The sequence below is a fragment of the Myripristis murdjan genome, chromosome 10 (genome assembly GCF_902150065.1).
Source record: "Myripristis murdjan chromosome 10, fMyrMur1.1, whole genome shotgun sequence".
In the NCBI taxonomy this organism is placed as follows: Eukaryota; Metazoa; Chordata; class Actinopteri; order Holocentriformes; family Holocentridae; genus Myripristis; species Myripristis murdjan.
In genome coordinates, this window is record NC_043989.1 from 17,064,038 (window position 1) to 17,090,395 (window position 26,358).

Below are 26,358 nucleotides of genomic sequence, written 5' to 3' on the forward strand. Positions count from 1 at the left end.
TGAGGACCGTGCCATTCTTAATGCGTGGCAGATAGGTTGATAGCTCTGGTTTCTGTCGAGAAGTGCATGTCAATCAACAGCTCGCGTCAACGTCACTGAGGCAAAGTGTTTCTGAAAGATCTTTTTACTGAGTGCCTTTCTATCCATCCTCTTGCAGCCCCCCACCACCACCCCACACACATACACATACACACACACAAACACACATACACACAGCCATTTCCATCTCAGCAATCACTTCTCCAAGAGTTCTCCTCTTCGGACGTGTAACAGTAATTGAGGTTGCTCCCTTGGGTGCAGTGCATTCTGGGCCGTTAAGTGCTGTTTCTTGTTGTTTTTTCTCAGATGGGTTGTATTTTGGCTATTGTGTTGTTTCCTCCTGCTCTCTTATAGAAGTCCAAGCCGTGGGCCATATTTACACGTATCATTAGAGAATAGAGACCCTGTCTGATGTAGGGCATCTGAGGGCTTATCTTGCCCGTTGCAATATCAATCAACATGACAAAGAGCCTTAATACTCATTGTGTACTCTTGAGAATCACAAAAGTATTTCAAGGTGGATGAAATGACAAGTGCCTGCCATTTAATTCTTGGCGGCAGTCTGTTTTTTTCTCATCTACAGAAATTAATAATGGAATATCAATAGGGTTCCATAGGCTTACTCATATTCAGCCCAGTGTGATTTATCATGCCATTTAGTCAGTCAAGGGTGTTCATTTGCAACACTGACCTCCCTCATCTCACCCTAGTCATCACATCACAACTGGCTTGAGTACACCCTGTGACCTTTCTGCGTGTTGATGACGTTGTCCGTCCAGAAGAGGGAGTGATTGATCTGGATTGACACAAACAGCCAGTGCCCTGCCTGGCCTGTCACACAACATCACTGGGTCATTGTAGCATGCCTGAATGCCAAATGAGGAGGGACTGAGAGCACAGGGGGCAGTGACCTGCTGACTGCAGTGTAGGCTGCAATTTGGGCAAGGTTGGAACCTTTTTAGAAAGAAACAGAGGCCTAATCCAAACCCAATACATAAACATATAGTAAATACCAGTTCTAAAATTTTTACCAGATGAAATACACCTGCCCTCTGTCCTACCCTAATCTCAACACAGAAATTAAGGTCAAAACAATACGGCTATGATGACTATGAACCACAGAGATGTTGGATTATTTTCCCTAAGCCAAGGCCTTTGTGGATATTCCCTGTTGATTTATTTATTTCTCCCCTAAATCGTTTTTGTCTGTATTTGTCTTGGTTCTAGGGGAGGTCATCAACAAAATGATCTTGCTATTTCACTTATAAACATAATGAAATAACCAATAGGCCTTATAAACATAATGAAATAACCTATAGGCATAGGGGTGACTGTTTACATCATGGGTTTCACTCTCTACACTTGTTATTTCCCCCAGCTAGTTTATAATTCATCGCCACGTCACATCCTTGACATGAGAGGGTTAGTGGACCTTTAGTCTTAATTAGTATCAAATGCAGTTCCCAAACTCTCATTAGAAAACTACATCGCCAATGCTGCTTTGCGCATTTATCGATGACGTTTCAAGGACGTTTCCTGTAGTAACCTTCCCTATCTGGCGGTGCATTTGCGCCTCCTGTCTTGAAAGAGAGGTGAAGAGTTTACTTTCCAGAGTTCAAGGTTTGGTTTCGGTGTTTGTCTGGACTAAGGGTTTTTGCCGTGGCGGAAAGCCTTTCTTCACAGAGCCAAAATGCTGAATATGTGGAAGGTCAGGGAACTGGTTGATAAAGCGTAAGTAGCCTATCTTCAAATTATATAACGTCGTTTTGGTGTTGTGTAGATCTGGAGTTTACCTGTTTTCTAAGAGACACGTACCCAAAACTTTGACGTCACGTCACACTAAGTTAGCTAGCCTGTTTGCTACTAGCTAGCTAGTTAGCTGACTTCGAAAAAGACCATTTACTCTGACCATGATTGGTTCTTCTTTACTAACACTATTTCACCATTTATGTCTTTTCGTACAAGATAACAATGTCACTGTCATGAGAACATTAAGCTCGTATTCGCTCGTTTTCGCCGACAGTGTAAGCTAGCTCACTTTGCCAGCAAGCTAATTACATAGCTTGCTGTCTGGCTAAGTAAGTGTTAGCTAGCTAACTAAGTCAGCCTGCTAAGCTAGTTTGACAGCTCCGGCTCTGAATAATCAGTCGGGATATCTCTCATTTAAAACACATAATGCACAAACCCAAACGCTACGTGGCTACTGCTGATCTTGAGAAAACTTAGTCTACTTACACATATATAGACACCCCTCAGTTATTATGATTGTTATGACACTTGTAGCTACACTTATATACATGGTTATTTAACTGTACAATAGGGGGCTGGATTATTCTTCTGCCGCTCTCACTAGCACATTGTTCTGGCCTGTTTCTCACTCCCTAGTTTTGTTATCAATTGTTGTGAAATCAACATGAACTAACCCTCATGTCGTTACTGTCCAAATTTGCCAAACGTCAGTACTTCCTAATACAAAAAACATTTAAAACTAGGCCCCTTTCTAGGCACTGTCTTAACAAACGTGGGTGCTGCAGTAGCAATAAACATGCCAGGCAAATGCTACACTATATTACAACCAGATATGGCATTTCTGTTTAGTTACTACCAGAAGTGAAAGCCAACTGTCAGTTTATTGTGACAGATAACAGCAAGGCACAGAGAGGCAAAAGATAAGGCCACCAACATCACCACAGTTCACATGTTAATGGCAGTGGCTTGTGATCCAGTAATTTTATGTAAAACCTTTTGATAGATGCACTGGCAATGAGTTTAGTTCAGTTATTAGTTCAGACAAAAAGTGTTGAATGCATCATGTGCACAGTTGTTTTCCTGACATCTTTGCAGAGTTTGATGGCACCCAAGCCCTCTAGTTCAGCAGCAGCATTAGAGTGGCTAAAACTGCAATCAAACTGTAATGCCACACCTTGAGTATTATGTGTCTTTTGTAATTTTGTGGGTTTTACATGTCACTGCCAAGTAAAACAGAGAGAGGTGTCCACTGCTGTGGGGTGTCGGTAATGCTGTTGCACAATAACTCCTCACTTCAAAAGTTTAACGGCTGATTTGGCAGGCTCAAGCAACAGCAGGTTCTCAAGTCTCTCCAAGAATGCATTCCTCCTAAATGCACTTGTCTCCCCTGGAGTGTGACATCTTTGAGCATGGTTACTGTAGAGGGGGTGAGGGACAGGCTGAGAGAGAGGGAAATGCTGCAAAGGAAGTTTCCATGTTCATTTTCCTCTTGGTTCTGTGAAGTGTGGACTCATCAAGGAAGTAGAGTCTTGAGAAATGGTTACTTGTGGCATTGACACAAATGATCATTAAAAGTAACATCAAGCTGTGAATCATTCACACTGTGGTAATCCATCCCTTCCACTTTTATGGGTGAACTGAACTTTTTTTTTCTTTTTCTTTCTTTTTTTTTTTTTTTTGAACAAGAAAGACAAGGCATCAACCATTTACACAGTTTTTGCATGGTAGGGATTTACATGAAAGAGGGGGCATAATTTAAATTAAGAATATTTAGAATTGAGTTAAATTCAGTGAGTGTCAGGGCAGGAAATGAATTACAGATCAAGCTACTACAGCAGTCAAACGGAAACCTGTGTGATAATGTGTCACAACACAGACACAGAGAATATCACAGTTTCCGTTATATCTGGCAGATATCTGGGACAGGGACCAACTCTGTGAACAGATATGGCGAATATGTTTGCACCACCTCACTGTGTCCTCTGGTGTTGTGCTATCATTCTTGAACTGTGTATAGTATCTGTAAACATGCACAGAGAGGCTCAAAATGTATGTGGTAGGTATCAAGGCCACCCAAAGTATAGGCTAGACTTGGGAGAGTCACAGCTGAGCTCAGAGATTGCTCTGAAGAGGCTAAATTATGACATTTGACATAATGACGAAGTTGGTGGTCCAGCTTTGAAACTGATTTGAATCAGCAGTGCAAAGGCAGCTGAATAACTTTGGTTTTCAAATCATTTTGTAGACCTAAGCTAAATGTTACACAAGATAATATGTTGTCATTGTTTGAACCATACCCTACAGTGCCTGCAGTAGTAATACAGGCTGTTTCCAGAACCACAGAGGGTGTGTCTCCATTTAGTTGCCCATCAATGCCGCTCTTTCAGGCCTTGTGCTGCTGCTGATGTGGCAGTAGTGGAGGTCCTTGGTCCAAAAAACTTACCTCCCCATGCTTAGGCTGAGGCTTTGATCATGATTCAAGGAATAAAGAATTAAAGGATCATTATCTGCTCACCCTCAAGTCATTTTGAGGATGAGCAAACAAACAGTTTGTCAGAAACTTAATTGGCACAGTCTTGTCAAAACCAACTGAAGTGAATGGAGATGGATTATTAAGAATTCAAAAATAAGGACAAAAATAACCATAATGTTACCTCAGACATCTTGCATAGCATAATTCAAATGTTGTGAAGCCAAACAATTGCACTGTACGTCTGAATGTCAAGTATTTACTGCATTGTCTACATTTTCCAGATTCACAGAGCTCTGGTCATGCTACAGCGATCTACTGAAAGTGTCTTGTTGCCTTGATGTGAGAGTGTCAGTTCAGACTTCCAAGATTTTCAGTTGATAATCCAACTCATCGTGTATTCAAGTTGTTTTTATTGTCAGAAATAGAAATATAGACACTGAAACAGTAGTACATTTTTTGGTGTCTATTTTAGAAACCGAGAGCTACTTTGTGCTGCAGTGGCAGAATGAAGAAGCATCAGTAGCATCAGTTTTGTAATTGATATTTTAAAATGTTTGTTGGCTTATACTATTTATCATAGCAACTAAAAGTTACACAAAGTGAGAATATCACATCTTGGCATCTTGTGTAATAGTGAATGGATAACGACAAAATTAAAATTTTTAGATAAAGTAACTGAAATTACTTGAAATGCCTGTTTACCAATGCATGCATGAATTAACTAGATTGCTGCCTGAGGAAGAGTAAACACTCAAGACATGTAGCCTTAAGCCTTTTTTTTTTTTTTTTTTTGAGTGAAAATTTTCCCCTTTGTATCCGAATTTCTTACATTGCTTCCTTGGAAAAGCTCTTTGAACTTCTCAGTCAGCACCAGTTACTGTGTATCTCCTATAGACCGGATGCAAATGCTTGGTTTGCATTGGTTTGTTGTGTAATCATCATGATTCTGAGTATTTTCACAGGCCACCTACCTTATCAGCCTTGTTCATTTCCTTGCACATTTGTAGCTTGTAGTAGGGTGTGTTTTTTCCCCATGGTTTAATAGGATAGACAAGCCTAATTGTATAGCAAACTAAACAGAACTATTTGTGTGTGAAATGTACTAGGTTTAATGATTCCTTCCCACTTGGGTCCCTTCATTCTTTTCTAGTTCAGTAGTTTGATGAAATAATACTGGACAGAAACAAGCACTGACATAGTAGTTTGCATTGCCTACTGGTTTAGGATGTATGTGGTTACATAGAGTACCCTTACCTCTTGTCAAGTTCACCCACAGGCACCTCTGTTCTGTTTTAGGCCTGACTTACGTTGTGTGCACACACACGAGCATTTTTAAAGTCTTTTTCTGGCTTTGACTGTGGTTGCATGCACAGCCACACACACACACACACACACACACACATGCACACACCCATTGTCTTTTAGCCACTCAGTGCAGGTATACAGGCGGGTGTGGCTGTAATGAGAGTGCTTTTCATCTGTGTTCCTCCATGTTGTTACTCTGAATGGAAGCCACATACTCTAAACTGACATGCCAAATGATATGTATAATACTTTATGTAGGCATGAGTTTATAGAGGAATGATTTATTAACTGATATTGTTGTGTTTTTAATTTTTTTTCATCCCTCTATATAGAACCAATGTGGTGATGAACTATTCTGAGGTGGAGTCCAAAGTCAGGGAGGCCACCAACGATGACCCCTGGGGACCGTCAGGACAGCTGATGAGTGAAATAGCTAGGTAAGCACAACACTCCTCACCACTCCTCCCTCAGTGACCTATATCCAGAATATTGTGAAACATGTCCTGCTGGAAAGCTGTTTGTAAACAAAATTGAGCAGTAGAAAGATAGTCTTATTTCCGATGATTTTATAAAAGGACAAACCAGTAGAGTTGTTGGGTGTCATACACTGCAAATGAAAGCTTTGATACTGAAAGGGAATCTGTCTTCTCTTTTTTCATCTGCCTCCACATTGTCTGTCTGTCCTATCAGAGCCACCTTCATGTATGAGCAGTTCCCAGAGGTGATGAACATGCTGTGGGCTCGCATGCTGAGGGACAACAAAAAGAATTGGAGGAGAGTCTACAAGGTGTGCTGCAATACAGAACATAGGCACAACATACCCACTCATGGCGCAAGGTGTGTATGCCTCAGCACTGTGAGGTATTTACCATTGTTATGTCTTTCCTGCTCTCAGTCCCTGTTGCTGCTGGCTCACCTGATCAGGAACGGATCAGAGAGGGTTGTCACCAGTGCCAGAGAACATCTTTACGATTTGAGATCCTTAGAGAGCTACCACTTTGTAGGTAAGTTCACATTTTGGTCCCCTCCATGTCTTTCTCCTTTTCATGTCATTTCTCCTTGGAGGGGTTGTACATACACAAACTAACTAACCCACAACCCATCATCCTTTATTTTTTTTATTAGTTTTCTTTTCTCAATTTTGGCTCTAATTATGTGGGGATCTCTGTGCACCTCAGCACCGTGTTGTGCTTTCAATGATGCACTTTATTTGCAACAATAGCCTCAGTGTGAGTTGTAATTAATGGATAGTGGCCCTAAGCACTGCTTAGACCACAAGTTCTGCCCCAAAGCTGCTTTCACTCCTCTCAGCTACATGTACACTCAAGGACCTGTTTGTAAGCAGAAACGTTTACCTTTCCTCGCAGGCAGATGTTTGAGCATTATATTAGTTATGTCCATGATTCAAATATGCCATTATATTAAAAAATGCGGTCAGTTGAAGTTATGTTACTGCTTTTAAGCACTCTATAAAACTTGCGTCAAATAGGAAGGCAATCCAGTAAGTTTAAGCATTTTTGGAGTGCCTTGATTGCCTTCTTGTTTGAAGCACCCTGTTTTCCCCACTTTCAAGGGCACCCAACATTATTTTGGTCTACATTTGATTATAGCGTAACCAGCCATCTTTTTGTTCTGTTTGACTGTATAAATGTTGCTGACTCATTGATTATCTTCTTCATCTGTCTTTTGTCATCTCTGTCCTTAGATGAGAATGGGAAGGATCAAGGAGTGAATGTACGTCAGAAGGTGAAGGAGATGGTGGACTTTGTCCAGGATGATGACAGGCTAAGAGAGGAGAGGAAGAAGGCAAAGAAAAACAAAGACAAATACATTGGAGTGTCCTCTGACAGTATGGGAGGATTCAGAAGTTACTGTAAGTCCTTGCTGCATCTCAGGTTTCCTTCCTTAATGCTGCATTAAGCAATTTCTGACCAATATAGGGTGTTGAGAGCTCAAACCCCTGTCCTACAGTCACACTTCAGGTGTGTTTTTGGCATGGAAATGAGGGATACATTTCACTCTCACAAGGCTCTTGTTGGATTTCTTGGATTATTTTGTCTCTGACCTCTATTTCGAACATGTAGTGAAGCTGTAGACTTTCAGCCACGAGGTAAGCTGTTTTGGATGAACTTTTTTCTGTTGCCACAGTGCTGATTGCAGTGACAGAGGCACTCATGAGCCTTATCTGAAATTTGGATCAGTTTATCTGCAGAATCTGCTACTTTAGAGAGGTTTTGAATGGAGTTGAAGTGGCGAGCAAGTGAAATGGAAGGCAGAGAGCCAGCTTGCTCAGACATATACAGAAAGCTAAAACCAGGAAACAACAACAGGCTGGCTGTAAATTGTATGATGGAAAGAATACCCTTAGTGATGACTCACATTGCAAGGGGCCATTGTACTGTAAAAAAAAAAAATGCATGTAATATTGCTTTATTGTATCTTTAATTCAGTTTGACTAATTCATAGAAACACACTGTCATGAAACTTACAAGAAATATTTTTTTACCTTGCCATTTTTCTGCTTTTCAAGCCATCCCCATCTTTTCTGCTCTTTCACTCTCCTTTTTGCTGTGCCTCTCCAGCGGGGGACAGGTATGACTCCGGCGATAACCGGAGGTGGGACGAGGACTGGGACAGGAACAAAGGACAGTTCCCTTTCAGCGAGAAGCTGGGAGAGATCAGTGACAAAATTGGCAGCACCATTGATGACACCATCAACAAGTTCAGGAAGAAGGACAGAGACGACTCACCAGACCGATTTAGGTGGGTGAATGAAAAATCATTTGGAGATGGTGACATATTACAAAACTTAACTGTCAGGAAAAAGAGCAAAAGAGCAGCGATAGTCTTGGGTGCATAGATATAACTGGGGCTTCTCCCAAGGGGCATTTGAGTCCTAGTCCTTTGTGTTTCTTGAAAGATATATGGGAAAAAAATCTTTACTTTGATCTCTCATGTGTCCGGCCTAGTACCTGACCCATTATTGTCTCCACAGTGACAATGAGGACGAGCGGGGTCGACCGTCTCGCAATGGCCAGTCGGGAAGAGAGTTTAAAGATGAAGAGGAGACCGTCACCACCAAGAGCGTTCAAATAGTCCAGGCAACAGAGACTACAGCAACACGGAAAAGAGGCGGGGTGCCATCTAAAAGAGTAGACTTGGGGGCCGCAGCCCATTACACAGGAGACAAGAGCCCAGATACCACCACCAAACAGGTAAGGTGTTTGTGTCTGTGTGCTTGTGCATGTGTGTGGGATGTCATCATATCACCAATACCAGAGAAATTTCAACATTGACATTTCGATGTGAAATAGCAAGGTAAACACGGGTGTTACCAGTTACATTAATTACGTTTTTTTTTTTTTTTCTCCCATTTAACTGTGGCAGAACCTGTGCAATGAACCAGTATGTACAACACCAAGGCCCTGGCTCCATTAAACCCTTGTGCAACAGAACCTTAATTAATGTAATTAGTAAAACCAGTGTTTACCTGCTGTTCATGTGAAAAATGGCTGCTGTGCAAAAGGCCTACACCAGAATTTTGAAAGTTAATAACAACAATGAAATCCCATGATTCTCAATACCTGATTTATTACCACTGGAAGAATTAAAAATTAAATCCCATTCAGTGCACACTTCTTTATTCAAAAACTGTATAAACATCAACAGGTTAACAGAAACTTTGTGATTCCTGTATTTAAATACAATGGATATATTAGAGTAAAACAGGAGTTACTAGTGCAGCATTAGCCTGTCGCCTTCAAGTAGAAAACAAAGCACTCCAACAAAACAGTAATTTCAAATTAGAGAACCTGTATGCACTACTCTAACAGCAAATAAAATGGTCTGGTTATGTGCTCTTGTTTTGATTGACAGCCCTGTAAGCATGACTACAGCTGCAAGTATTAGATATTTAAACATGCAGTCTAACTCTACAACATAATAAAAACATAGAGTTGCAGAGTTTAGGTATCAAATTGTGTTGATACTACTGATACTAAAAACAACTAGAGTAAGCATTGCTTTCAAACATTTGGTATTGACTCTGTACCTAAGTATTGGCTCTTGGGACATTCTTATGTTAAGTATGGGCATGAATTGTCTCTTGATCTTTCTCTCTATCCTCTGTTTCAGACCCAGCCAGCAGCCCCTCAGCCCTCCAGTAGTGGCCTGGCTGACCTGCTGATGGTGGACACAGGAGTGAGCCAGCCTGCTAATACAGGTACAGTGTATACAACTTTTATAGCTTATTTGTTCATGAATACGTTTACTCCTGTGATATATTTTGAAGATACCAGGGAAGTAGTAAACATTGGGCTGATGCTAGCTTCAGGTTTGGCGACAGATAGGGGGGAGGGAGTTGATATATAGGAGCTAAGTGCACCAGATGTTTTTGGAGCAGTCCCTGGTGAATGGGGAAGGCAGGGGCACTGAACAGATGTTTGGTCTCCTCCACCCATCCACTGTTACCCCTCTCATCCCTCCTTCACTCCTGACACTGAAGGAATGCTAACTATGGTGGAATGACACCTGGAACTCGCTTGTCTAAATGACGTGCTGTATGCCTCTTTCTCAATACAGACCTGATCAGTGGATTCGCTGATTTCTCCTCGCCTGCTGCTTCTGCTGGCCTGTCTTCAGGGCCTGGTTGGTTCCCAGACTTTTTTTTCTCTTATTTGTTATTGTGTGCATGTGTGCGCTACACTGTTGCAGCCATACTGCTAGAATATTCAGAGGGATGCTGGGAGGGAGCACTGGCCATATGGAGCCTGCTACCTGCTCTGCATAACAAGAACAGACACACATCAACTCCTGTTATGGATGACAAGGAGACAGGGACAGAGGAAGACGGTGGTGGGGGTGGAAGAAGCTCAGATGGAGAGAGAGAGAGTGAATAAGAAGGGCAGATTCAATGAAAATTTAAAACATGGCACCAGTGGTCACTGAAAATGCCACTGGATGAGGCTATGGTCATCAGTAAGGGTAGAAAATTCATCTGTATTTACAAACAAAAAGTAAATTTTTAAGAATTTTTAAATTATGTACCTTTTGGGGAATTTTGGCAGGTTGCGATACATCCTAGCTTGAATGTTTGTAGCTTGACTTCATCAAAAGCTTCCACTTACATACACATCTCACTGATTGCAAATACATGCACATTCACATAACAATCTGTGTTCCTCTTTCTTCTTGCCATCTCTAGTCTCTAGCGGTAATGGAGACTTTGGAGAATGGAATGCCTTCCCTGGAGGTCAGATGCCAACACCTGCTCAGGCTGTTGACACCGGTGGAAATGACCTTTTTGGAACTATGACAGCCAGTCCTGCCCCTGCCCCAGCCTCAGCTCCAGTGGCTGCTCCTCCCTCAGCAGACCTGTTTGACTTGATGGGGCCAGCTCAGTCCCTCACCACCTCCCAGAGCCTCAACTTTAGCATGAGCAGCACACACAGCATGAGCAGCACAGTTCTGCCACAGTCCAGGTCACAGGTGTGCAAGATTGTGCTCATACACACACACTTTTGAACAATTTATTAATATCCACATCATTTATATGAATCAGGAAGGACACATAAACAATACCGTATATCTGCAATATGTGACTGCAGTGTCAGTGGATATATTATGAATGCCAACTGCATTGAGTACCTAAAGTCTCACCAAATGTTTAGCTCTTGTGTTTTTATAGTGCTGTTATTTGTAGCGCTCTAACCACAAATCTGTTGACTTGGCATAGGTAACCAAATATGAATGCTGATATTCAGGCACGTAAATGCTCACACATCATGTACATGTCCCACTTCATGCATAATGCAGTAAATACCAAGCTCATGACATAAATACTGCTCCCAGCATCAAAATTCTCCTTTACTCAACACTGATACTGCTTGTTGGCTACATTAGTCAGTGTGCACATGTGATGGAGACATACCTTGTGTGACTTGGAGACATGGGGACAATCATGGTAGAGGGTTAACATGCAGCCTAACCAGATGCTCGTCTCCCCCAGAGACTACCCACTAACCACCCAAACCTCCTGTTACTGGCATACAGAATGAGAAGAATCAGGTCTGCGTTAGAAAACCATTAAAAACCCAACAGAAGCCATTGTATGTAGACTGTATTTCCATGTTAAAAGGTTGTTGACCTACTTAAAAAAATGCATTCTTTGTTTCACTGAGGAGAAGACACCCACCACTCCCTCTTTGATTCTAGTTACATTAGGTGACATGCTTTAATGGGTTCAGAAAGAGACAGTAGCACAGTCTACTAACAGTATGAGTGTTAAGTAGGTCAGGATTAAGGGTTAGGGACCTGAATCATTACAAGAACTTGCATCTTTTTCTGTATATTTCATTGTCTGGAAATCAAAATGTTTGGTCCCTGCCTTCTCACTGGACCTTGATGTAGCATTTCACAGTATATTTCTGTGCTTAATTTTCTCCTTAACATTGTGTCTGTTTGCTTGTTTTTCTCTATTTGCTAGCCCCTCCAGGGCATGGGGGGTCCTCTACAGCCTCAGCCCATGCAGCCAACACAGCCAGTTCAGCCCGCGCAGCAGGGAGTGGCATCTCAGGGTGCCGGAGCCAAACCTGCCCTCCCCTCAACCTGGTCAGACCACTCAGTCAACATTAACCTGGACTTCCTGGGCCCAGGCATGCAGCCCCCCAAGCCTAGCCAGCCAAGCCTCAACACACTCCAGCAAGGTGAGTGGAGCGACGGGAGAATATGGGATTAATGGTTGAAACTGCAGTCAGGTTCACGCTCTGCTTCAAAGGACTGCACCTCTCATGTTTGATTCAAAATACGGAGCTTTTATTCACTACGTTTGCTCTCTGTTTGTTTCCAGGCAACCAGGGAAACATGCTCTCCCAGGGATTTGCCAGTATGAACCTCGGACCCACAACAATCAGGCCATCTGTAAATCCTATGATGCAGCCGGGCATGGGCATGGGCATGGGAATGGGAATGACCCCCAACCAGGGCATGATGGGGATGAACATGAGTATGGGGATACCACAGGCAAGTATGACCATGGGGATGCCTGGTGCTATGGGCATGGGCATGGGGATGAGCCCTGCCATGGTCCAACAGCCCAAACAGGATGCTTTTGCTGACTTCGGCAACTTTGGGAAGTGATGGAGCAGCGGGAGAGCTACGATTTCTTGAGGAGTGGAGTCCGTCTCTCCATTCCTCTCCGTCCATCGGTGAAGGATCGATATGAGCTGCAAACAAAGAGTACTTGAATAATGTCAAATATCATAATACCAACACCTGGCAATCTCCTTGTTTTAAAAGTAATGCTGTGTAGAGATATGGATCTCAATGAATGTGTGTATTATGTTGTGTTGGAACCAATGATCTGTCTCGACTAGGGTGGTGGTCAGACAGACACACTCAATAGTGTGCCTTGTTGGTGAGCTTTTTGTCAGTGAGAGAAAGAAAGGGTGTGAGGGACACATCTGCCACCGTGAGAATGTCAGGGGATCTTGCTTTATAACCTCAATCAAACAAAATCACCAGAATAGCAAAAAATATGTATCTATAGTACGTAATTTTTCATGACACATGGTCTCAGTAACTTTACTGGATATTGTTAACATGATCAGCCATTTTAACTTTCTAATGTATCTTTAAGAATGTCAAGTTACCTCTTATTTGTCCTTGCTCTTCCCTCAACATGTAAATATACCTTTGGACCCCCTACAAATAAGTTATGAAGTAAGATGAGTCAGTGACAACGTGAAGAGTTGTCTCATGTGGACTAAACCTGATGTGAATTAAGACCTTTCACAAGGCACATTGCCAGTGTCTTTGATACCTTGTCTTTGTACAGGAGTACCTGCATACTCCAGATGTGGCCTGTCAGTGCTACATTTAAAGTGATGAATGAGTGCTTGGGTTGAAAACTGTTGATTTGTGGAGTTGCTCCATCAACAGACCATTTTTGTGGCCTTTCTTATGGGTATATATATATTTTTTTTAAACAATGAAGATAAGTGTAATCAGTTTGCATCCAAATGAGATAATCAGTAGGTTGAAAAAGCATCATGTAAGGCGGGGTTGTGGGTTCTTCATTACAGCACAGAGTGCCTGGAAGTTCTTTGCCTTTTCTCTTCTATTAATCTCCTTAAAGGAGACGGTATGACTGTGCAGTGTTGAGTACAGCTATTGGGAGGAAGCTGCTGTACTACGTATGAACTTATGTGTTCGTACTTAAGCCTCAAACCAGGTGTAGCTTCTGAGTCCAGATATTGGATGCCATTGTAGCTCATAATTTTGCTCATTCCTTGCTTTGTTTACCCCGTGCGCTTTTGATCGTCACCGTCCAATTCCAGCCAGTAGTAACTTCACTGCTCCAAATTCACTTGCAATGAACCCATATCGAGCTCAACTTAATCTAGAACCTGAAATTGTTGATGCAGACTGTATGTATGGAGATTGTGCATCATGCATCTACCTGGTGTCTGATGCTGGTCAGAAGAGATGTTCACCTGGTGCATCTCAGTAAACACTGCCTTCTCACCTTCCCTCTTCAGTAATGTTGCACATTTCAAAGACAAAGCAATCTTGCAAAAAAAAAAAAAAAAAAAGCCACCTTGACTTGGTATTCATCATTCCAAGTCTTATGTTTGCACAGATTACCGGCTATAGAAGAATGTGAGAGAGATCGCACTTCTGACAATTAAAATGCAGTGTGTGTACATGAAAAATGCCATTGTGGTAGCCAAATGAGGGCGTGTTGTGAGCTAGCCCGAACAGAGCAATCCCACCCAGCTCCACACCAACCGGTTTGCCTAATTCATCTGAGACCTACAAAAATGAAACGACACTCTTCAAGGGTTTAAGTGCCTGCCGGTGGTTGCCTTCTGACCCTTCTGATTAGGGACTGATAGTGAATCAGAGCTGAGTGATGTTTCTGGTTTGTCCAGCGACAAGATAAATAATTCACTGACCAGAGAAGGCAGTGGATTCTGCTGCCCCAAGAGGATTTAAGTTGTGCTTTCCTGCTCTCCCGAGGGTTCATGAGGCTGAACACATCAACACATAGTAGCCTTGTGTGGGAATCTGAGGCATTACCTGTTAAAAAAAAAATGACCAAAATCTATGTACTCTTTTTTTTTTTTCTGGTTTTGTTTTTTCTAAAATATATGATGAGTAGAGGTTGTTTTATGAATTTCGTTTTCTACTTCAGATTGTTATGAGATCTTCAATGGTGGAATCGTTACTGAAAACACTAGTTTATGCAAATGTAAAAAAAAAATAATGGAAAATCCTTTGAGAAAATGTAATGTTGCATTTATCCCCATTTTGATTTGATTTACATCAAGATCCTTTATCTACAACATTAAACAGTTGATTAAAAGTTGTTAATGGTGTGTGTTATTTGGTGTGCTGTGTCATTAGCCTCCTTCAAAAGAGCTTCAGGCAGCAAATGTGAAGCCACTGTACTTGACTTTGAAATTACATTTAGCTGGAGTTGGGTTGTTAACTTTTTTTTTTTCTTTTGTTGGGGGGTGGGGTTAAGAGGCTCCTTCATTAGACATGCAGGCTTGCTATTTATTTACGACAAAGCCAAATAACTTCACGTAAACTACATTTAAATTAGCTAATACAAGAGAATGCTTTCCAACACCAAAATCCATGGCTTGTCATCTACCAGGGATGTCACATCGTACATCCAATAATATACAAAACAAGGAACTAAATGACATTATAAGACATTATGGCCATAGCACAATGATTGAAACAGAAAAAAAGTTAACTGATGGGAAGGCTAGGCTGCTGCATGCAGTATCAGGGACCACAAGAGAAAAGCCATGGCTAACTCCATGAATAATTGTTGAACTCTTCAGAGAAACTGTGGTTGAAAATTCCAGACCTTGTCTTTTATTTTCAGCTTGTCCTAGCCATTACCTTTCACAATTATTCCTTGAATGATGAAAAGGAAACAAAGGTGTGGTAGTGCTTGAGAGGGTGTGGAGCCTATGCTGTGACAAACCATTCATGTGTCAGTTTCAGCTCCACTGATAGGTAAATTATTATTTTTGCCTACATGTAAAGTGCATTGTCAAAATGTAGCCTTATATATAGGTTATCTCTTTTCACCCCCCTGATATTCTGCCGAGGTTTGTTAAAGCAAACGAGTGTGACAAACAGGAGACAAAAAACAGCCTGTGATGAATAGTCTTCTTGACCCCGTTTTCACTCTCGGGAGAGGAAGACTTGTTAAAACTGGAGAAGTGGGTTAAATTGATATGCTCTGACACATTATATGAACAGTATAGGGAGAGAAATGTTGAACAAACAGTGCTGTTAGAGAAAGAAGATGTATATGGCATGATATGAGGTTTTGCTTATTAGTCCCTAAGGTCTACTGATGAATTTAATAAAATAAAAAAAGTAAAATCAACAAACAAAAAACTCCAAAAACTCTGTGGTGCAGAGCTAGAAACATTATAGAAATATGCAATCATTCTGCGCCTCTCATCATCCAAAAGTAACCTCTGCCATTTAAACAGAAAAAAGCCGCATCTTTACAACTTCCATGAGATGCAGTAAATTTGTGCTTTTATGGGTAATGTGCCCATTAAAGAGTAAAGGCAATCTGAGACGTCAAGACAAATGACAGCTTCTGAGTGCCATCTGCAATCTCTAGCTTCACAAACTCAATTATTCATAATGCATTTATGAAGTCCGCTGAGACTGCGCTGTCATTCCTGTTCAAACTAACGGGGAAAAGCAACGTAAAGGGACAAGCTCTCCGAGATGACAATGGCCTCACAGATGGCATCCAATGTGTTTATACTGCCACCTGCTGGGTAATAATCATACCACAGCCAAATCCGAGTAAATAGCACAGAGCTGCATCACAATAAACTTACTTCATCAGGGGCCGACATCAGGAAAGAACAAGACAATAAATTACTCAGAAGCTTTTATTACTGAAGTTCAATTTAATTTCTCTTGTGGGCAGAGAAAAGCCTCCATATCAATATGATATAAGTAATATCAGTATAAGATTCTTCTGAATCTACTCAGATCCTAGTGATACAGTCTTACACCCATTATTACAACTGCTGCATAGTGTTCATGTAAACTGATTGTGACTGCTGTAAACATAGGCGCTTTTATCTCCAAAGAGTATCCTGGGTAAACATCAAATAAGAAGAGAACTCAGAGTGGCTGTGGGTTAATCAGGATTACATTCTCACCCCGTATGAACAGCTGGTTGACGTGACGGGTATGGACCTTGCCATAGGCCTGGGAGTGTTTCCTCCCACCAGTCTCTGGCCCCCGGGCTTTCAACGACGCTCCCTGTTTCTCCTGCTCCCCTCTGACGGAGTCTCCTGACAGCCTGGACTCTGTCCTGTTATCCCCTCTCTTGCTGCTTCCTTCCTTGCTCACTGGGGAAGGATCAGCAGACTGAGGACAACTGGCTTTTCCCTTCGCTTTGTGTTTTTTTGCTTGCTCATCGCCTTCTGGGCTCTCCTGGATTTTCAGCTTCTCAAAGAGCTGTGGAGGGATTTTAGTGAAATCAATTATTGACAACAAAAGCACCAAGTCAACACCAAGTTACGTGAAATACCTGAAATAATGAGAGCACACAATCATACCACTGTGTTTATTGTTTAAGCAGATAATATATTTGAAATTAGCCTTTTAGCCAATGTCGCGCTAGTACCTGAATATTCTTATTCTAATATAGCCTACATGTTCAAATACTCGAATCACACAGTTTCTGTTTGTTGTTAATGTTAATACAAAGCTTGTTCTTTGTTTCAAATAATGGTATGGGTGCTGAACCCATACCGTTGTGTCTAAAAATGTATAAATGCAAGATTACTAAGTGGCACATTATTTCATCTGTTATAATTAAGAGACCAAACTAGCACCTCACCCGTGACACAGTGAGGGCCTTCTCATGGTAGAGGGCCTCCCCGAGGAGAAGCTCTCTGTAGGTCTCATCTACGTCCACCATTGCCTGTCAAGGAGAAAGGAGAGGGAACAGTTAGATGTAATGGGAACACGGGGTGATTTAATCAGTGGTACATGTGTGTTGTTTGGTAAGGTGGCGATGAACTGAGATTACCATGTTCCAGAACTTGTCGAAGGCCACGATGAAGCCGGAGCACACTCCCCGTAATCCCTTAAAGGTCCTGATGTGAACTTTGACCCTGATCCTCTCCTCGACGCAGCGGTGCAGCTCACCCAAAGGACCCCCTTTGCACACTGAACACACATATTAGCATCACAGCTGGTTACATAACTGCAACTGTTACAAGTGATGCATTCATTATACAGCTGAAACACACCGAGCTTTCTGTGGAAATTATAATCATGTTGCATTCCCAGTGAAGCAGTGTAATGACTTACTCTTTCACTTTCACTCACATCGTCAGTGACAAATCAAATGTTACTTTTGCCACTAGATAATACAAATCAGGACGTTTACGTTTTCTGGAAAAGCAATCCCACTATTATTTCTAGCAACAAGACAACAACAAATGGAGTGGACATTCTAGCAAGCCTTTTCATTAAGCATGAGATACTTATTCACGGCGACATAAGACTTTTTGATGGTGCAACCACTTCTCTACAATTTAAAAGGGAAAAAAGTATATTATAGATAAGTTGGTGGCAACTTGAGTGCAACTTGTGATGGAGAACCATCGAATGTTCACAACGAGCTGATGCCATGACAACAGGAGACGTTACGGTGCAATGTGCAACCATAGAAACTGAATTTCAGTTCCTACGGTCGCAACTAGCAGCACAAAAGTTGCAGTGGACGGAGGCAGTGATGTTTTGGTTGAAATGGGTGATGAAATAGTATTCGGGGGTGCTGTTTATTCTGACGTACGGGGCATCCTCGTCAGGACGTTTTTGGGGGGCTTCTGCTTCCTGCGCCGCGGTGTGCTGCTGCTGCTCTCCCCCTCCGCCTCTGGCACCGGGTTCCGCACCATGAGCTTCTTCAGCCTTTCGATGCGTTCCGGGTCGGCCACTCCTTTCATGGCTTTCCGCTGCCTTTTCTCCACGTTTTCTGGCTTGGCTCTACCTCGGCCGCCCCTCAGGAAGCTCTCGTACTCAGACACATTGTTGAAGCACTTGATGTTGGGGAAGGGAAGAGGCACGGTCGGTGAGTACAAGGCCAGCAGTGGGTCGAAGTTGTCCGAGCAGACGTCCAGTTTATCGCCGAGGTCGCCGCTCGCTGCGCGGGTTGAGTCCGCTCCATGCTCCGGCACAGATGGTGCGCTGGAGCTGGATGTCGGAGCTGTGGCTTTGCAGTCGGAACTCGTAGAGCTTGGGTTTACATCCCCTGTGTCCCTTTCCCTCTCCTCCATGTTTGAATCAACCACGGAAGCACACGGCGAAGCAATGGATCCTGGGAAAGGTAATATACTGTAGGCATAAGTAAGATAAGTGAGAAAGACTAGAGAACTTTTATTTTGACCATATCACCAGGTACCAATAAAATAAAATAATATAAAATAATATAAAATAAAATAATGTAGTTAGCGAGGATTTGGACAAAATTATATAGATATAGACATATATAGATACTGTGGACATGCAGTGCTACAATGTTTTTTTTTTAATGAGGAGTTGTTATTGAATAAAACCAGTTATCAGGTCTGTTTAAGTCACTATAGTAACGAAAAAGACGGCGTTGTTGCAACACGTGTGAGGGAGACAATGAGGAGAGAATGTGCACTTTTACCCCAGTGATGTTTTCTTCATTCATTAACTAAATAAACGATCTTTGGTCGCGATCTCCCCAATCTCCAAGCGGGGGCGCAAGAACACAACTGAATTGGCCACAAATTAACTGCTGTTTCGCAGATTTTAGCCTGTGACCGGACAGATTTGATCCAGTCACTGTAATAATATATTGATGTATAGCGGGGAAAACACACATGCCACTGAAAATGTTGCAGCCACTCGTACTTAATTGCTTGGTTTCTGTTCCGGAACTTTCGTCCGTTGTGTTCGCAGTACCTTTACGACTGTATTGGGTGATGGACTGTGTACAAACCGGCGTGTGTGAACTGGACAACCGTAAAGTGAAAATGTCAGGCAGTTTGTGACATACTACTAATGCAAATGGAAATTGACGACATTGGTACAGTACAATATACTGTCATGTGCGATAATCGAAATTTATCTGCATGGAGTAGGCGATATCCCAAAACCAGTTCGCTAGGACAGAGAGAAACATGATGAAACATGATAGTCAAAATCTACTAATGTTGGTTAGCTAGCCAGTTAGTCGTTGAATTAGTAGCACTGGGAATCCTGTGTTAACTAATTTAGAGCGAGTCGATCAATCACTTGCTTCTACTTTTGACTGTTGTCATTTACAGCTGACCGATGGTTAGCTGTAAGGTAGCCAAAAACAACGTGTGACAAATGAATGAAGCAGGAAATCGGGAGTATTACGAGTAATATTAATTATACTGAACCATCTTCATCTTCCAGGAGGATCCTCATGCTGATTCAGAGGACACACAGAATCCGTCGCGGCATCACCTCTTGTTTTCTCCCTCCTTTGGTCCGTCTATTTCACAGCAGCAGCAGCACTATGGCCAAGAGCAAGTTTGAGTATGTCCGCAACTTTGAAACAGACGACACATGTCTCCGAAACTGCTACATTGTTGTGCGACTGGATGGACGCAACTTTCACAAGTGAGTTTCTCATTCAAGTCAGACAGCTCCACTGTCAGCACTGTCAAGATATTTCCCGTCCAGTTTGAGCCCCTGATTGGCTTGATGTGATATTAAAATATACATAAACTGTTGTTTTGTGTTTCAGGTTCGCAGAGAAGCATAAATTTACAAAGCCCAATGACAACAGGGCCTTGGGCCTGATGACACGGAGCGCTCACTCTGTCATGGAGGAACTAGAGGACATTATCATTGCGTATGGACAGAGTGATGAGTTCAGTTTTGTTTTCAAGAGGACCTCCAACTGGTTCAAGAGGAGAGCCAGGTACTGCTGCTGTGTACATCTCAGAATCAGTTCATTCTCACAGGGTTTTAAATACATACAGGATATTCTTGATCCTTGGTTGACGGTTGATTTTCCCTCCTTGTGTCTCCTGACTTTGTGTGTCTCCTCCACCCCGACATCCCTCTGCCTGCTGTCCTGTCAACGCTGCTCTGCTGGCAGTAAGCTCATGACGCATGTGGCCTCCCAGTTCTCCTCCTCTTATGTGTTTTACTGGAAGGAGTTTTTTGGGGAGGAGCCCCTCCTGTACCCCCCTGGCTTTGATGGGCGGGTGGTCCTGTATCCTAGCAACCGCAACCTCAGAGACTACCTGAGCTGGAGGCAAGCAGACTGTAAGCACATGCTGCTGCTCTGATGTGCAGCCACATTTAACTGTCAGATGATTCTGTTCATTAAGCTGACTAGAGAAGATGCTTCAAACTGTTTTGGTTTCTTTCAGGTCATGTAAATAACTTGTACAACACAGTGTTTTGGACGTTAGTACAAAAAGGAGGACTCACCACAGCCCAGGCAGAGGACCGCTTAAAGGTGAGAACTGAATTAACTCTCTCAGACCAGATCAGTATAGATGAAATGTAAGACGGCAGTTTTCCAGTAAGGACCCCATAAATAAACAAATCATGTTTCTGTCCCGTCTCACAGACAAAGACTACCCAACTTTTTCATAAAGGATGCAATGAGTGCTATAAACATCTCCAGTAATAAACCTGAGAGCACAATGATAAACGGCATCCCAGGGTTTAAGAGTAGAGACAGAGGCGTGCCTATAAATCACACCACCCTAGTCCATAACAGTAAGAAAAACAGCTTCAACAGTCCTTTTCCTACTAACCAAATGAAAATTAGTTCTGTTTCTACACAGGAAATCAAGTTTTTGTCATAGTTACTTGACAAGATTGTCTACATGAAATTTGAAGTTGAGTGTGTCACCCAGACAAATACCAAGATATTTATATCCTGTAACTCTCTCAATGTTGGATGCTTACACAGTGGAAACATAAAAGTTTTTGCTAACATTATCTCTAGCTCTCATGAACAACATAAACTTGGTTTTATGTGGATTCAGTACAAGTTGAAGATGATTAAGTATAGCTTGGAGAATGTTAAAGCAATGTTACAGGTTTTCCACAGCTAGCTGAGCAGTGTTGGCAATACAGTACAATATTGTATCATCTGCATACAGATGAGCATGGCAATTAGTTATAAATGAAATATTATTAATATAAATTGTAATTCATGAACCAAGCACACACACTTGAGATCTCATTATGATCATCAAACTTATCTTGAATAGGTACAGAGGCAGTGTTGTTATTATGTGTTTCAGAATGTGTGCATGTTCATATATACAGTACAAGTATGATTTGATGGATTATACTTACATAAATGTGCTTTAGATACATTCTATTTGTTTTAAACAGGAATCCCACTAAATTAATCACTTTATTGATTTTTTTAAATGTCATGTACTGTTCAGGGATTTAAAAATGAGCAATTCTGAACCAAAATAAGTAGAAATTTGATTGCTAGTAATAATTATGATATTTATTTTATATTTTTGTTGTTTTATATTTTTATATTTATTTATTTATTTTATCCAGCAACAGAGCACAAAATTCAGTAAAGAAGAAATGACAATTAAAACAAAAATTTGGGTGATATACAACAAAAAGTTATAATGAAATGATGGGGTAAATGTATTGTGGGTTCTCACAATTATCATATACACTATATTACCAAAAGTATTCGCTCACCCATTCAAATGATCAGAATCAGGTGTCCTAATCACTTGGCCTGGCCACAGGTGTATAAAATCAAGCACTCAGGCATGCAGACTGTGAAACAAGACATTTGTGAAAGAATGGGCCGCTCTCAGGAGCTCAGTGAATTCCAGCGTGGAACTGTCATAGGATGCCACCTGTGCAACAAATCCAGTCGTGAAATTTCCTCGCTCCTAAATATTCCACAGTCAATTGTCAGCTCTATTATAACAAAATGGAAGCGTTTGGGAACAACAGCAACTCAGCCACGAAGTGGTAGGCCACGTAAAGTGACGGAGAGGGGTCAGCGGATGCTGAAGCGCATAGTGCAAAGAGGTCGCCGACTTTCTGCACAGTCAATTGCTACAGAGCTACAAACTTCATGTGACCTTCAGATTAGCCCAAGTACAGTACACAGAGAGCTTCATGGAATGGGTTTCCATGGCCGAGCAGCTGCAGCCAAGCCACACATCACCAAGTGCAATGCAAAGCATCGGATGCAATGGTGTAAAGCACGCCGCCACTGGCCTCTAGAGCAGTGGAGACGCGTTCTCTGGAGTGATGAATCACGCTTTTCCATCTGGCAATCTGATGGACGAGTCTGGGTTTGGAGGTTGCCAGGAGAACGGTACATTTCAGACTGCAATGTGCCGACTGTGAAATTTGGTGGAGGAGGAATTATGGTGTGGGGTTGTTTTTCAGGAGCTGGGCTTGGCCCCTTAGTTCCAGTGAAAGGAACTTTGAATGCTTCAGGATACCAAAACATTTTGGACAATTCCATGCTCCCAACCTTGTGGGAACAGTTTGGAGTGGGCCCCTTCCTCTTCCAACATGACTGTGCACCAGTGCACAAAGCAAGGTCCATAAAGACATGGATGACAGAGTCTGGTGTGGATGAACTTGACTGGCCTGCACAGAGTCCTGACCTGAACCCGATAGAACACCTTTGGGATGAATTAGAGCGGAGACTGAGAGCCAGGCCTTCTCGACCAACATCAGTGTGTGACCTCACCAATGCGCTTTTGGAAGAATGGTCAAAAATTCCTATAAACACTCTCCTCAACCTTGTGGACAGTCTTCCCAGAAGAGTTGAAGCTGTAATAGCTGCAAAAGGTGGACCGACATCATATTGAACTCTATGGGTTAGGAATGGGATGGCACTTCAGTTCATAGTATGAGTAAAGGCAGGTGAGCGAATACTTTTGGTAATATAGTGTATCATAGTGAGACGTCGCATATGACTTGAATATGGCATTAAAAGGCATTTAAGTGAATTATTTCCCTGTGTAACTCTGATTATTTGTATCCCTCCAGGGAACGTTAGCTGCAGACAAAAATGAGATCCTGTTCTCTGAGTTTGACATCAACTACAACAATGAATCCGCCCTCCACAGGAAAGGCACCACTCTTATCTGGGAGAAGGTGAGCTCTCAGACATGGTTTGATTTGACTGAATGTACTTATTGGTAAAATCTTTCACTATTAGAATGCATCAACATGTGACGTTTATTGCATTGCATGACTTATTTTGCAGGTGTTGCTGTGTATTCAGACCAAATGTGAAGCAGATTTTTTGTGCAGCACGAGTAGTGCACCATGCATTGTGTAGAGCACATACCACATATTATTGAGGATAGCCTTAAGCACAGTGGCCTGGGTTTGATTCCAGCGTGGCCCCTTTGCTGCATGTCATCTCCTTTCTCTCTCCTGCCTTCCTTGTCTTTCTCTAGTGTACCTGTCTAATAAAGTTTTTTTTTCTTTATTTTTCACTGTACTTTCTCCCATTCCCTTTTCTCAGCAAGATGAAACTGTGACCAAACGAGTGAAGCTTCCAAACGAAGAGGAGAAGGAGGTGCATGTGACGCGCAGCAGGAAGAGGGTGCGTGCGCTCCACTGTGACATTATAGGAGAGCAGTTCTGGGAGGACCACCCAGACATTCTGGAGGACGACAATTAATGCTGAGCACCGATTGGTTGAAGTTGGACCCACAGACGCAGTGACTCTAACTGAACAGACAGCTTGATACAGACTGATGCAGACAGATGACCGTGTTACCCATGAAGCTTGTTACCCTTGATTGTCAAGGACTCAAGTTTTATAATGCTGATTGATGTTTTACAAGAGGTTTCTCACAGCTGGAACATTCATTCATTTCATGTACTGTCTCAATATTAGTAGTTTGGATATCTAAGAGCAATTTTTTTTACCTGTATTTAGCCTGGTTGAACATTATCACTGACATGTAAAAACTCTTTTTCAATACACTTGGCCAAGATGCTTCTTCATCATACACCATGGACACATGGGATGAAGACCTATCTTATTAAAGTATGATCCATCCTTAAAGCACTATAGAAAATTCGACATTGTCGGTCAATTAGGCCTTTTCATGCCTCAGCCAGCCACAGCCGTGGCCGGAGGAATTATATTTTTGGGTTGTCCATCCATATGTATGTCCATCCCATTCTTTTGAATGCATACATTCATACACTAATTATTAGGTTTCACACAAATGTCAAATCAGATATAATGATGAAGTCGTTACATATTATAACCCAAATGTCAAAAGCCAACTTTACTGTGACAGCATAATCACTATTCTATTCAACACTGTAACTCAGCATTTTGACTTCACTTCCTCTTCCTGGATGACCAGCAGGACAGGGGGCCTCCTGTTCCTCTGGTCGTCCACCTCAAGCTCAGTGGTTTTGTTGATATTGAGCTTCAGGTGATTATTGTTGCACCGTGTGATGCAGCTCCATATCCAAGACAGCGTGTTTCTGATTGGGAGTTATTCACTGGAATCACACGTCAATATCGTTATAAACTCCATTTCACAAAAAAAAAAAAAAAAAATTATTACCTAATTCCTTCAAGCTCTTCACTACAAACATTACGAGTTTGGACAGACATGATGTAAACTGCAATTTGACAGGTTCGTGGAGGCATGCAACTGGCGGTAATTCAAAACGCCCCCCCCCCCCTAGTTTTTAAGCATGTTGCCATGACAATCATGACACACTTTAGTCTGTTATTCTCATTGTCATTTATAGGAAAGGGGACAGAGAGATGGGAAATGGACATGTAACACGTGGCTGAAGCTTGATGACATTGTGGCATGTGGTTTGGCGGTGCAAGCTGACCTCACTCTAACCACAGTGGCCCCATTTCAAATTCTTGATGTGAATCAGAGGCCCTCTCCACCAAAACGCTCAGCGTCTTCTGCTGAATCCACCCATTCCCAGTGTGAAGCAGTCTGATGAGTACTTTTGATGTGACAACAGTGGGAAGCCAAGGAGGTACCTTCATGCAATTCGAAGTCAGTCGAGGGGGATGAACTGTGGTCGTGGTTTTCAGAGTATGACGTGTTGCACTGTGCCTCTGTTGGAATTCAGCAGCTCACTTATTTACTATGCTGTATGAAGCAGCGTGGTGTGGCCGCCATATCCTGCTGAGTTTAAAGGTTAATTATACATAACAGAAAAAGTTAATGATTTCAAACATTCTGTATTATAATTAACTTGAACTACACACATATTCAAAGAAAAATGTAGCTCATCTCCATCCAACTTACACAAATGTATCACCAGATCGTCCCTCGTCTGGACCTGATTCAGTCTCCATGTCAGTCTCACCCTGACAGGCAGCACTTAGCGGTGGTGTAGTATCTCTGTGACTTGTCTTTGTTGTCTCATGACAGGGTGCAGGATTCGCTTGATGCATTTTTCAACTTCTAATGAAACGTGTCTGTCTTCTGGGAAGCAGACATGACCCCTTTGAGCTTTATCTTCCTTGTGACATTCGCATTATCAAAAGGCATTTTTTTCATGCAGCATGATGTGTAGATCGACTCCCATACTCCACACATCAGAGGCTTAGGGACTGTAGGGAATTCTCTGCAAAACCTCGGGTGCTAAGTATGAGAGGGTGCTGCAGGTTCACTCAGCACCATCTACGCGGCCGTGTAACTAAGCCACCTGCAGAAGCTAAAGTCAGCAACTTTTAGGTTGTGCTGTCTGTCAAA

The 26,358-nt window shown here is 42.1% G+C and overlaps 3 protein-coding genes across 8 annotated transcripts; 2 read left to right on the forward strand and 1 right to left on the reverse strand.

Moving 5' to 3' along the window:
* Window positions 1–1,527: 1,527 nt before the first annotated feature.
* clint1a (clathrin interactor 1a) lies at window positions 1,528–14,659 on the forward strand. The gene is made up of 12 exons (XM_030061984.1): window positions 1,528–1,770; window positions 5,899–6,003; window positions 6,257–6,353; window positions 6,462–6,570; window positions 7,272–7,439; window positions 8,149–8,329; window positions 8,562–8,781; window positions 9,701–9,788; window positions 10,148–10,213; window positions 10,770–11,053; window positions 12,051–12,270; window positions 12,414–14,659. The coding sequence occupies exons 1-12, from the start codon at window positions 1,730–1,732 to the stop codon at window positions 12,701–12,703; spliced, it is 1,869 nt and encodes a 622-aa protein (XP_029917844.1). The 5' UTR covers window positions 1,528–1,729; the 3' UTR covers window positions 12,704–14,659.
* Window positions 14,660–16,495: 1,836 nt separating this feature from the next.
* lsm11 (LSM11, U7 small nuclear RNA associated) lies at window positions 16,496–20,101 on the reverse strand. Its single transcript, XM_030062564.1, has 5 exons — window positions 20,029–20,101; window positions 18,429–18,950; window positions 17,658–17,797; window positions 17,466–17,549; window positions 16,496–17,080 (listed from the first exon to the last, which is right to left on the reverse strand). Exons 1-5 carry the CDS (start codon window positions 20,054–20,056, stop codon window positions 16,742–16,744), a joined length of 1,113 nt encoding a protein of 370 aa, XP_029918424.1. The 5' UTR covers window positions 20,057–20,101; the 3' UTR covers window positions 16,496–16,741.
* thg1l (tRNA-histidine guanylyltransferase 1-like) lies at window positions 18,828–24,598 on the forward strand. Of its 6 annotated transcripts, none has more exons than XM_030062567.1 (7): window positions 18,828–18,959; window positions 20,045–20,251; window positions 20,379–20,555; window positions 20,736–20,905; window positions 21,013–21,101; window positions 23,648–23,755; window positions 24,132–24,598. In XM_030062567.1, the coding sequence occupies exons 2-7, from the start codon at window positions 20,055–20,057 to the stop codon at window positions 24,288–24,290; spliced, it is 900 nt and encodes a 299-aa protein (XP_029918427.1). In that variant the 5' UTR covers window positions 18,828–18,959; window positions 20,045–20,054; the 3' UTR covers window positions 24,291–24,598. The 6 variants fall into 6 exon arrangements, with proteins under 6 accessions (XP_029918427.1, XP_029918428.1, XP_029918425.1 ...); XM_030062568.1 differs by lacking the exon at window positions 18,828–18,959 and adding an exon at window positions 19,363–19,446; XM_030062565.1 differs by lacking the exon at window positions 18,828–18,959 and adding an exon at window positions 19,491–19,637.
* Window positions 24,599–26,358: the final 1,760 nt, after the last annotated feature.

Coding starts and splice junctions, on each gene's coding strand:
- thg1l (XM_030062565.1), top strand. CDS start 19,495: ATGTTGCAGCCACTCGTACTTAATTGCTTGGTTTCTGTTCCGGAACTT. Junction 19,638..20,044: donor GACAACCGTAAAGTGAAAAT/GTCAGGCAGTTT, acceptor TTCATCTTCCAG/GAGGATCCTCATGCTGATTC. Junction 20,252..20,378: donor GATGGACGCAACTTTCACAA/GTGAGTTTCTCA, acceptor TTTGTGTTTCAG/GTTCGCAGAGAAGCATAAAT.
- lsm11 (XM_030062564.1), bottom strand. CDS start 20,056: ATGAGGATCCTCCTGGAAGATGAAGATG. Junction 18,951..20,028: donor CCTCCTGGAAGATGAAGATG/GTTCAGTATAAT, acceptor TACCTTTCCCAG/GATCCATTGCTTCGCCGTGT. Junction 17,798..18,428: donor CGTCCTGACGAGGATGCCCC/GTACGTCAGAAT, acceptor ATGTGTGTTCAG/TGTGCAAAGGGGGTCCTTTG.
- clint1a (XM_030061984.1), top strand. CDS start 1,730: ATGCTGAATATGTGGAAGGTCAGGGAACTGGTTGATAAAGC. Junction 1,771..5,898: donor AGGGAACTGGTTGATAAAGC/GTAAGTAGCCTA, acceptor CCCTCTATATAG/AACCAATGTGGTGATGAACT. Junction 9,789..10,147: donor GAGCCAGCCTGCTAATACAG/GTACAGTGTATA, acceptor TTCTCAATACAG/ACCTGATCAGTGGATTCGCT.